The sequence below is a fragment of the Panthera onca genome, chromosome B3 (genome assembly GCF_046562875.1).
Source record: "Panthera onca isolate mPanOnc1 chromosome B3, mPanOnc1 haplotype 2, whole genome shotgun sequence".
Taxonomy (NCBI): Eukaryota; Metazoa; Chordata; class Mammalia; order Carnivora; family Felidae; genus Panthera; species Panthera onca.
This window is the reverse complement of record NC_138344.1, coordinates 121642663-121654746: the sequence shown is the minus strand read 5'-3', so window position 1 is coordinate 121654746 and position 12084 is coordinate 121642663. Positions and strand designations below refer to the sequence as shown.

The 12084-nt window shown below is 40.5% G+C and overlaps 1 protein-coding gene across 2 annotated transcripts in view; it reads left to right on the top strand.

Moving 5' to 3' along the window:
- Window positions 1-32: 32 nt before the first annotated feature.
- Window positions 33-12084, top strand: part of ALKBH1 (alkB homolog 1, histone H2A dioxygenase) — a 28982-nt gene continuing 16930 nt past the window's right edge. Inside the window, exons 1-3 of one of the 2 annotated variants that reach the window (XM_078447956.2) lie at window positions 33-256; window positions 2464-2572; window positions 6369-6498. In XM_078447956.2, the coding sequence (XP_078304082.1) occupies window positions 74-256; window positions 2464-2572; window positions 6369-6498 (422 nt within the window). In that variant the 5' untranslated portion in view covers window positions 33-73. Of the gene's footprint in view, window positions 257-2463; window positions 2573-6335; window positions 6499-12084 lie in introns of both variants that reach the window. The other variant, XM_060620418.3, reaches the window with a different exon arrangement.

The following is a 12084-nucleotide window of genomic DNA, read 5'->3' as shown; positions in this document are numbered from 1 at the left end:
ACGACCCCGGAAGAACCTGCCGGATCCGGAGCACGGCACTCTGCTTCCGGGTCAGAAGAGGCCGGGCAACGAGATGGGGAAGATGGCGGCGGCCGTGGGCTCTGTAGCGACGTTGGCGGCCGAGCCAGGGGAGGACGCCTTTCGGAAGCTTTTCCGCTTCTACCGGCAGAGCCGCCCCGGTTCCGCAGACCTGGGAGCGGTCATTGACTTCTCGGCGGCCCATACAGCCCGCGGCACGGGGCCTGATGCCCGCAAGGTACGGACAGAGGAGCGGCGCGCATCACCGGTCGCCTCACCTCGCTTTTTTGAGGGTCTTCACAGCTCTCCTCATCTCTTTTCGCTGAGTGTTATTGAGTAATCCCCGGCCTCGGTGGGCGCGGAGTTGAATTGTCCATGAAGAGTGACACTTTGGCGGTGAAGAGCTGTGCTGCCGGGTTACTCCACGCGGCCTTTCCTGGCTGCGGCCTCAGAGAATGCCTGGGAATTGGTGTTCATTCCTAACATTAACTGTTCGTTTACATCTCTACTTCAGTTTGTGTAAAAGCCCATAAACCGTGTTCTTACACGGTAGGGAAGCGCTTTGCAGCTTGAAAAAAACAACCACCCGGATATCCCCACCACTGAGAGGGATCGATTTTGTTAAGCCGTCGTCCATAAAATAGGTCCCTGTCGTCTCCGGACCTCTCAGAAAAAGGGCATTGAAAGATTGAGATCATCTCTCCACGTTTGAAAGGAAAGGGCAAATGGATTCAAGCACTATGCATTATTTCTACCTTTCCCCATGTTAAGTAGGAAAAGTAACATAAAGGGGGACACAGGGAAAATCACAGTTATAGTATATAGTATGCATAATTTCTTTATAATCGCTGTTAACACTGAGGATCCCTGATCCCTTAATTTGCCCTTGGTGTTGTCCACAGATGGCTGGATGGAGCATTCCCTCTAAGCTTAATAATAGTTCTCAGTAAAATTGGAATGCTGTAGTAACACCATACTTATCTAGAACTTTTTAGGAACTTCATTCGTTAGCAGAAATGGTCTTAGAGTTGTCGAAATAACATACAGAAAGTCTGAACTCTGAGAATAATGTACATGGGACAGACCCTCATTCAGCTCCTTTTGCCTGTATTTTGCTGCAGTATTTAAATACTTTTAGAATATAAGCCACCTGAGAAGAGGATATTGTGTCTAGCACACTATCTGAAACAGTAAGCATTCAATAAATACACTATCCATTGAATACATAAAAACATCAGTATTTAGTTTCCCAGTTCAAAACAGATTGAAAGTCGCAAATTGGAAAAGAAAGTTGCTCTGAGAGCAACTGATGAGCAGTGGAGAAAGTGACAGCTAATAGGCAAGGGGAAAAGCAGAACTTTTTTTTAAACTTCGAGGTTTGGTTTAGCTTAGCATGGAGAATAGGTCCACAAACTTACTTCAACTATGGGAGTGTTGCTGAATTACAGTACATTACTAAATATGGTCTATTTAAGAAATCATTACAAAATGTTTAAAATAAAAACATTCAGTACCTGGAAAAATTCGCTGGTTAAGACTCTCAGAGTTCCAGGTAGCCATTTTATTACAGAAACTGGTATTACACCAGACACTTGTTGGTATTTTTTTCTGGAAATCTCTACACTTGGTGAAATTAATAGGATGAGAGATCCTGTCTTTTTGGAAGAGAACATTTGATGTATTCTAAGGCAAGCAAGATCCTAAGTTTATTATTAGTGGAAGAATAAAGGTTTTTGTTTCGTAAATGTCCTTTAGTGACTGCGTGTTGGATCCCTTAACCAATTTAATAAGGCATCTCTAAGATACTCTTATATGCAAAGAAAACTTCATGAGGCCCTGAAAAACTTAATTTCAAAGTAATTCACAAAGGCAAAAGCTCTGAGTTTCATTTTGAAGTTTCATCTAAAAAAGAATAAATATCGTACTTTCAGCAAACAGGGTTTCCAGTGTTTCACTGAAATGTTCATTCTGTCTGGTGAGAGCACTCTCTCCATTCTCTTATCCTCTCCTGCCTGATGTTCCTCATTGGTCTGTTTAAGCACCAGCTGTATATAAGTGCCTCAAAAGCATTGATAGCCTGAACTGAGATGGGCAGCATTTTGACTAAGGGTATTTCAGTACACCAAACACCTTTCATGAAGAAATCACCAAAGTGTGGCGTCATACAAAAAGGTAGTCTTGAAGGCCAAAATCAGCCTCCTCCTCATTTCTGCTTGATTTTATATTACTTTCTAGTGTTTGTTAGTATATAGATGGGAAAACTAAGGCTCTAAGAAGTGACTCATCGAAGTCTTGCATCAAGTAAGTGGTAGAACTAAGTTTAGGAGCCCAAACTTAAGACTCTGAATTTTGTCTCATACCGGAAATAACTTTAGAAATTTGAGATTCTCAGAGCTGACCTGCAAAGTAGCTTTAGCCCTCCAACTTCTGTTTCCTTCCTGTCAGGTGATCAGATCTCAGCTGAGTGTGTCTTCAGTCAGTGACCATGATGCACATAGAGCAGGACTTCAGCCAGTAAGCAAGTGGCAAGCCTACGGACTCCAAGGCTATCCTGGTGAGTGCAGCAGACCCCAAAAGATAAGATCATGTAATCATTTGTCTAATTTCAGAGCTGTGAAGAGAGTGGGGAAGAGTTGTAAGCAAGTATGCAAAGAGTGAAAATAAACACGGAAATATTTCACTCTCAAACCCCCTTTAAATTGTCTCATCTAAAATTTCTGTTTATTTAACATTCCTGCAGGATAGAACAGGGTTCAGTAGTGCCTACCTTACAATGCAGGAAATGACACCAGGTACAAATCAAAAATAAGGATGTTTACTCTAGGCTCCCTGCCACAACTCCAAGCACCTACTCTGGGAGAAGAACTGCTTTGAATGATAGATTAATTCATAGTGGTCATTCTAGTCACAAAGTGACTATGTTCTCATATGGCCAAAAAAACAAAACAAAACAAAAAACTTAAAAATTTATTGCTGTCCTTAAGGCTGAGCTTTTGAAAAAAGTGTTACAGTTAATGAGATCAAAAGCCCTAATAGACTAAATAATCTAGCATTTTTTTTTTAATTTTTTTTTTTTTTTAACGTTTATTTATTTTTGAGACAGAGAGAGACAGAGCATGAACGGGTGAAGGTCAGAGAGAGAGGGAGACACAGAATCAGAAGCAGGCTCCAGGCTCTGAGCCATCAGCACAGAGCCTGACGCGAGGCTCGAACTCACGGACCGCGAGATCATGACCCGAGCTGAAGTCGGCCGCTTAACCGACTGAGCCACCCAGGCGCCCCAATAATCTAGCATTTTGAATTTCAGTAATGTTGGGTAGCTCACTTTACAGATAATGAAATTAAGATGATAATGAAGAATGGGTAATGTTTTCATTGTTATTTTTTGAGTAAACTATTCCCAACATGGGGCTTGAACTCACAACTGCAAGCTCAAGAGTCACATGCTCTACTGCTTGAGCCAGCCAGACACCTTTAATCTTTTTGTTAAGGATCATGGGGACATTGTAGTTGAATGATTATGAACTATTTAGAAATTACAGAAATGCCTTATTTGGCCAAATATATTTTACCTGGCATTCTTTTTCTTGGAGAGGACATAAAGTTAACATTGTATCTGTGATTTCAAATATGGATTAACAGCAAGAAAAAATCCTAAAAAGAAATACTAATTTTCATTGTACCGCGGGCCAGATCTGTGTTACAGCTCTTACTACATTGTGATCGCTGATGTATTGGTTAATAACATAGGACAGTATAACAGCTTCAATACTTCCTTTAAAAGACCTCATGCACTTTAGTTATGTGTAAGAGAAGAAACAAGGGGCTCCTGGGTGGCTCAGTTGAGCATCCAACTCTTGATTTCAGCTCAGGTAATGGGATCGAGCTCCATGTCAGGCTCTGTGCTGAGCGTGGATCCTGCTTAAGATTGTTTTTGTCCCTCTGTCCCTCCCCTGCTTGTGTATGCATGCTCGTGTGCTCTCTCTCTCTTTCTCTCTGTCTCAAAAATAAAAGAATAATAATAATAAATGAATGAATGAATGAATGTCAAATGATGGCTTTATGTGCAGAAGCACGGCTCTCCATGAGTTTGAGTAAATGAGAGCATGCATCACCAGCAGTCTTTTATGTACTTTTCTTGAAGGCTGCCTTTTACCTTTCAAGGTTACCTCCTGTTTTCAAGGCTGTGTTTCTCTGTTGCTATGCCTTTTTCCCTTAACAAAACGGGAACAAAAAGTTTGTTCAGACTACAAAGTTACCAACCCCACTCTCATTTTCTGCTGTCCAAATGGGTATACTTGATTTTGAGGTTTTCTAGGATTTCACATTTAAGCCACATTTTGTGAGTTGGTACCTCATTATGTCCTTAGAGACTTTATCTTCCCTGCCATTGTAAGCTGCATTTAATAGAAGTGTAATGTCCAGAACATGGGAGATGACAGTGTCTTCTTATTCAGGCTTGATCAGAAGGATTGTGTTTACTTCTGGATTCTGCTTGTTATAAAGGAACCCGAGCAACCACAACCTGTCCTTACAAGAATGAGCGGGAGGGTCATGAGTTTGAAGATTGAGTCTGGGGAAGAGTAAACCTGAGAGGGAACCTGACAGCATCCAACATTTGAAAGGTTGCCATACACACAAAGGGCTGGTTAAGGCCTAGGTTCTGACATGAGGCTACCTGGCTTCATGTTGTGGCTCTAACCATCCAATATGACCTTGGGCAAGTTTCTTAATCTCTCTTGGCCTCAGTTTCCTGGTATGCAAAATGTATGAAAAAACATACCAGCTTTGTAAGGTTATTATGAAGATTAAATGTGAGTACATGTAAAGTACTTTGATCCATGCCTGGCACACAGGAAATGAGCATTAAATGTTAGCCTTAAAGCTAGAGGTATTTTTGAAGAAGAATAAGAAACTAATTTGGGGTTGCTCTGTGAGTCCGAACCTAAGATCAATGTGTGAAAATTAAAAGGCAAAGTTTAATTCATTAAAGGAAATCAACAGTTGTCTAGAGTGGACTGCCTAAAGAGGTCTTTATTTTCCTGTCACTAAGTCAGAGATATTCTTCCTTTGATATTTTGGGGAATGTTATAATCAATGCTGATAGATGGTAGGTTGTTGGGGTATTTTTCATATTTTTTTCCTCAAAATATTGACAATCCCCTGTCACCTCTGAAATTATTTGGAGAATTTTGCCTGTATGTGAAATGCAAAAGTGGTTTCCACGTTCAGAAGCAAATGTTCTCACTCCTGTCCTCCAATTTTAGAGGAGGAAAAGCTCCTCCCATTCAAAGCCAGTCCCTTCACCTCTCTTTCTTTTTTTTGGGGGGGGGGGAGGGAGGGCTTATCAAAAGATCCCACTTTCTTTTACCTCTTCCAGCTTTCAAAACCTTGCTCTGCTCTTTTCCTCTTTTTGTGTTCAACCAGTTCCTCTTTGCTGGTTCTTTCCTCATAATCTGTAAGCATGCTTAGGTCTTTCCAAACCCTAAAAACCATAAATTTTCCTCTTAAATTCTTCATTCCTCTGTGACTCTCCTCAGCCTTTGTTCCCTTAATAGCCGGGCTTCTGCAGGGCATTCATTGTCTGCATCACTGTCTCTGCTGTCCTGTCTCCAGGGGTTTCAGAAAGTACATAGTATGTGTTTGTTGAATGTTCAATGAATGGATCCTTACCGTGCATTGGATTCCTGTTCATTATTGTTACTCCTCGTTTATCCAGGAGAAAAACGACATTAGATTACTTTCAAGGTCACAGAAGATCCTTTCAGCACAGGTGATCCTTTCAGCACATGGTATCCTGCCATGTGAGCAGATGTATATATCATCTTTCTTCGCTGTTCTGTCAGATTTCAATTGGGAGGCAGAAATCACACCAATTATTTTAACTGAGAATTTAACATAACCGTTGTTAGCCAGATATTAGAAAACAAAAAAGGCCAAGGTGGAACACTGAGATACCACAAAGGCCGCTGTTGCCGAAAGGGATTACCACCTCTGTAAGTGATAAATGCCTGGTGCATTTGAGGAGTGACTTTTGGCATTTTCAATTCTAAGGTTTGCTTAGGGGTAACATGGTTGATAGGTGTGGAATATTTGTTTCTCTTAAGAATTTGTTTCTCTCCCCGCTTTCTCTAAAATTGGAGGATAGAAAGGAGAACATTTGCTTATACATGTGGAAGCCACGAAGCATGAGCAAAGGGTATGGGGCATAAATAATACAGTAATGGGTATAAGGATGTCAACAAAAATAAATTATCTAAATATAACTGATGGAGAATTTTCTCCTCTCCTTCTTTCCCCACCCATCTTTTGTGTAGGATTTATTTTTATCCCAAACCCCTTCCTCCCAGGTTACCAGTGGCACTGGGTGAAGCAGTGTCTTAAGTTATATTCCCAGAAACCTAATGTGTGTAACCTGGACAAACACATGACTAAAGAAGAGACCCAAGACCTCTGGGAACAGAGCAAAGAGTTTCTGAGGTAAGTGTTCGTATTCAGCTCAGGTCACTGCACATCTTTATAGGAACTACTCCAGAACAATTCAGTGAATGTGACTGACGTGTTTTCCCCTCGTTCCCATGCAAATATGGCACAATTATTTTCTTTCCCCTGGGAACATTTGGACAGACACTTTGACAGTTATATTAAACTGAGATCTGTTTTAGGTTCATCATTTATTTTTCTCTCTCAAAAATAAACAAACATAAAAAAAAAGATTTGCTTATAACTTGTATCTCAAGTTCATCCTCCTTACTCATCAGCTGGTCCATTTTCATTCAGCTTCAGCCCTTTTTCTGCTTAAAGTGAGTTCCAGGGTCACCTTGCCGCTTCATTTCATAGAGCATGTGACTCTTAATCTCAGGATTGTAAGTTTGAGCCCAGCATTGGGTGTAGAAATTACTTAAAAAAATAAAATCTTTTTTAAAAAAATAAAGTGAGTTCCTTTGAAGATTTGTGATATTCTGAAAAAATTAACACTAAAAGCTATTGGTTTCCACTCTCCTAGATGAAGTCACTGCTACTAGCAGTTTTATGATGGATTAGTTATTCCTCTTGAGAACTAACATTTGCACCTTAATGTAGTATCACCATTTATTCATTCACAGTTTTTTTTATTTTAAAGTAATCTCTATACCCAGCATGGGCCTCGAACTCATGACCCTGAGATCAAGAGTCACATGCTCTATTGGCTGAGCCAGCCAGACATCCTATCATACCACAAATTCTTATTGAGGGTTAGTTGTATACCAGACATGAGGCTAAGCATTGGAGATACAAAGATACATAGGACAGTGTCCTTGTACTCAAGAATGCATAGTCTATGGCAGCAACTCAGTGTCAACAGGAATCATTATAAGGAAGCTTAGAAAGTATTATGATAGGTGTTTAGAAAAATACTGTGGGGGGCCAGAGGAAGAAATAATTCCTCTAGGCAAGAAAGAGATGTCAAAGAAGAAAAAATTATTACTATTTTTTAAAATTTTTTCTTGTAACGTTTATTTATTTTTGAGAGTGACAGGGCGTGAGCAGGGGAGGGGCAGAGAGAGAGGGAGACACAGAATCTGAAGCAGGCCCCAGGCTCTGATCTGTCAGCACAGAGTCCAGTGCAGGGCTCAAACCCACAAACCATGAGATCGCGACCTGAGCCAAAGTTGGACACTTAAACGAGCCACCCAGGTGCCCTGAAAAAAATCATATTTTAATTGGGTCTTTTATCCTCTTTTTTCTCTGTTGATTTGAACTGGGTCTTCAAAAATGATTAGGAGTTTGCCCGTCAGAAGAGCAGAAAAGTTGTTTGGGGTAGAGAAAGCAGCCTAAGCAAAGAGGGAATATTCAAGGCAGAATAAGTTCTGTGAAATAGTAGTACAGGATGTGGGAGTACAGTTCATGTATTGATTCAACAAATACCTATTGGATTTCTACTGTGTGTCAGATACTGTGCTTGGGTGTTAGAGATTCAAAGACAAGACACAATTCCTGCTTTCAAGGAATTTGTAAGTTAGCTGATGGCAGAGACATAAAATAAACAGGTACAGAGATATAGTTTATAAGATATGGAAATAGCCATTCAGGTGGCTAGACTGGAGGTAGTTTATAAAAGGTGCTTCCTGGAAGTCATGGATAGAATTGGCAAAAGATGAAGCAGAAAAATTAAGGGCCAGATTGTAAAGGGTGCAGTGATGTAGAGCACTAGTTCTAGAGTCTGATCACCTGGGTTCACATCCCAGCTCTGCGACTTGAACTAGGTGTGTAAACTTGAGCAAGTTTCTTAACCTTTCTATGCCTTATGGTAGTCCTTTCCTCATTTAATAGCATGAGGATTAAACAAGAGAATTGTGAGAAATGTTTAGAACAACCCATTAAAACCATTACACTGGTTTTGTGTGTTGTTTGGACTTAGGGTCACTAATAGTGCAGCTTTCAGAAATTGTCATGTTGCTTCTAATAGGGGAAATAAGATTTCCTTAAGTTGAAAGGGGAAAGGAAAACTAAAATTCATTGGTTTTCCTTTAACATCTTCTTGGTCTGCAGGCTATGGTAAAGTCAGGAGCAGTGGGAAAAACCGTCTTAAAGCTTTTAATGGTATCTTGTTTAGAATTGAGAGTAAACTAAAGGAAGATCATGGTTAGAGTTTGCTGCTAAACCAGCCTGTGTTTTCAAGTAATTGATTTTTCTTTCTTCAGACAAATGACTGCAGAAATCCCAATGTCATCTTCTAAGATAGTTTAGATGAACCTCTTTAATAAATCATCCAGTAAACAATGGTGAGATTTTTTTTCTACTAATTAGCTACTAATTAATTCTCTAGTAAATTAGCAAAAATTTATCAACTTTTTTTTTTTTTTTTTTTTTTTTTTTAATTTATTTTTGGGACAGAGAGAGACAGAGCATGAACGGGGGAGGGGCAGAGAGAGAGGGAGACACAGAATCGGAAACAGGCTCCAGGCTCCGAGCCATCAGCCCAGAGCCTGACGCGGGGCTCGAACTCACGGACCGCGAGATCGTGACCTGGCTGAAGTCGGACGCTTAACCGACTGCGCCACCCAGGCGCCCCTAGCAAAAATTTAAAATGTGGTGGTCCTGTCTTCTGTTGTCATGGGTTGGAAGAAGTTGATAGTCTCAGACATTGCTGGTGGTTGAAAATCAGTTAGGACGCTAGTTCTCCTTCTGTCATTATGTGATGTGTTTCAGCTTCCTCTTCTGGGAAACAAAGGAATTAGATTGGAGAAGCTATTTCAGGTGGTTGGATTATAGTCACCTAGACAGTACATGCCAGCTTCCCCTGCTTTCCCAGAGCATATGAGAAAGGGAGAGGGTCTGTCATACAAGATTTCCCTAGAGATTTGGATTTTTGACCATAACATCCACATTGAGAACCACTGAACTAGAGGATCTCTAAGGATCCTTTCCATTTTAATCTTCTAGTTTCTGTGGTCAGGGAAGAAGAAACTTTTTAAGTAGGAAATGAAGAAGAAATACTTGAACTTAGAGGGAAAAATAGATCTGTTCACAAAATTAGGGCACCTCAATTCTGTGTTTTGTTCAGAGTTTATTGTGAGTGAATAGGTAGAGATTCTTGCACAAGATTATAATAGGTATAAGCATCTTCATTGCAGCATTGTTCATAACAGGAAAAAATGAGAAATAACCTAAGTTTCTCTCAGCAAGAGATCAGGTTAATCAAGTATGACATACCTAGCAGTACAACGCAGCCACTATGCAGCCACTCAGAGATCTTAAATCTGACCCTATAGTAAATATAGTAGGGCTACAGTCATAATAAATAAAATCATTTTTCAGCATCTGCATCACAGCCACCTTAGTCTGAGCCACCATCATTTACTGCAGCAGCCTCCTAACCTGTCGCCCTGTGTCTGTTTTCATGCCTCTTCAGTCTGTTTTCTTTTTTCTTTTAGAGAGAGTGGGAGCAAGGGAGGAGGGCAGCAGGAGAGGGAGAGAGATCTTAAGCAGGCCCCATGCCCAGTGCAGAGCCCGACCTGGGGCTCAATCCCATGACCCCGGGATCATGACCTGAGCTAAAATCAAAGGTCAGATACTTAACCGAATGAGCCACCCAGGAGCCCCTTCCATCTGTTTTCTAATTAGTATAGAAATCACATCAGTTCTCTTATAGTTTCTGATCTACAGTACTGCAGTTCACCTTTGATACAACCATCCAGAGTCGACAAGGATGTCACAGGTTGAGGGCATGGTCTCCAAGCAAATCACCCTCACTTCAGACCGTAGCCACAAGTTTGAGAGATTCCGCAGTCTACCCACACATCTGACCAACTGGTTACAAATTCAGGGAAGTTCCCATAACCCTCTCAGGTTCATAACTCACTAGAATGACTCACAGAATTCAAGAAAGCATTATACTTAGGAATTTAGTTTATTATAAAGGATACAAATCAGGATCATCCAATGAATCAACATGTAGGGCAGTGTCTGGGAGGGTTCTGAATGCAGAACTTCCATGTCCTCTTTCCATGGACTCCGGATGTGTCACCCTCCTAGGAAGCTCTCCCAAACCTAGCATTCAGTTTTTTGTTGGAGTTTCACTACTTAGGCACGACTGAATTATTAGCCCTATGGTTTAACTCAGTCTCTAGCCCCCTACTCAGCCCCTTGGGTTTATTTAGCTAATACCACTTGACTAAAAGTCTCAACCCCTCTAATCACATAGTTGGTTTTCGTAGCCTCATAAGCTCATATCCTGAGTCATCACTTCAGCGTTAACTTAGCTGTGGTCCTAGGGCCCACTGTGAATAACAAAGATACTCCTTTTCCTCCTGGAAATTCCAGGAATTTTTTTTTTAAGTTTTCGTTTATTTATTTTGGCAAAGTTAGCACGCAAGCAAGGTGGGGGCGGGGAGGGGGGAATCCCAAGCAGGTTCCAAACTGTCAGTGCAGAGCCTGGTGCAGGGCTTGAACTCAAGAACTGTGAGCTCATGACCTAAGCTGAAATCAAGAGTCAGACACTTAACTGACTGAGCCACCCAGGCACCCCTGGAAACTCCAGTGATTTAAAAGCTCTCTCCCAAGAACCAGGAACAAAGGCCAGTGAAAATTTGTTGTTAATGCAACTCCATTATATTTAGAATAAAATCAGAAGTCTTTACCATGGTCTACAAGGCCTTGGTGATCCAGCCACCAGCCACCTCTCCAACCTACTCTCCTACCATTCCTTTTCATTTATTGTCCTCCAGCTGTAGTGGCGTCCATGCTGTTTCCTTAAACACATGAGAAATGCTCAGATTCATTGTGTAAGCTGTTCCGTCTACCTGGAAAGCTCTTCCCTTAGGTAACCAATGACTTCCTTCCTTTAGGTCTTTGGATCTCATCATCTTATAAGAGATGATTTCCTTATCAAGTTAAAAATAGTACCCCATTTTCCCTCACTCTTTATCTTCTTGCCTTCTGTTTGTTTTCTTCAGTGCATGTAATTGCCAATAAGTATTTGTGGAATTAGTGGATCCTTTCTTACACCGTTTGAATTTTGTGAATATATTATCTATTCAAAAATAACTTTAAAGAATAAGACAAGGGGAAGTACTGACGTTGCTTTATTCCTTAAGTTAGCTTTTGAAATACTTTGCACCTGTTTTTGTATATGTGAAAGTTTTTTCCATTAATGTCCTCAGTGTGGAAGCAGAATTAATCCCTTCTCCTTTTCTACTCCTTTAAAACTTTGTGGTGCTATTTATTATAAACATTTATTAGAGTGAATCCAGTCATCAAGCACTTCTCTCCACTACCTGCCGTGGCCCTTCCCCCGCCCCAGATTTTGAAAAGTTTGTAACCTTGATACCAACCACGGTTCTTTATATATTTTAGAAGATGTTCTTTAAATATTATTTTAACTAAGTTGATATTCTCTCAGTTAGCCTGATAAAAACATGCTGAATTTGAGAAGGATCAATTGAAGATTGTATAGTATCTTCCCACTTTATTTTCATTAATTTGTTAACTTATCTACTTGTGTTTTTGGAAATATTTGATGCTAGGACAGATACGGAGATTAAAATTCACTCCCTGCCTTTGAGGAAGGGACTAATTAAAGAA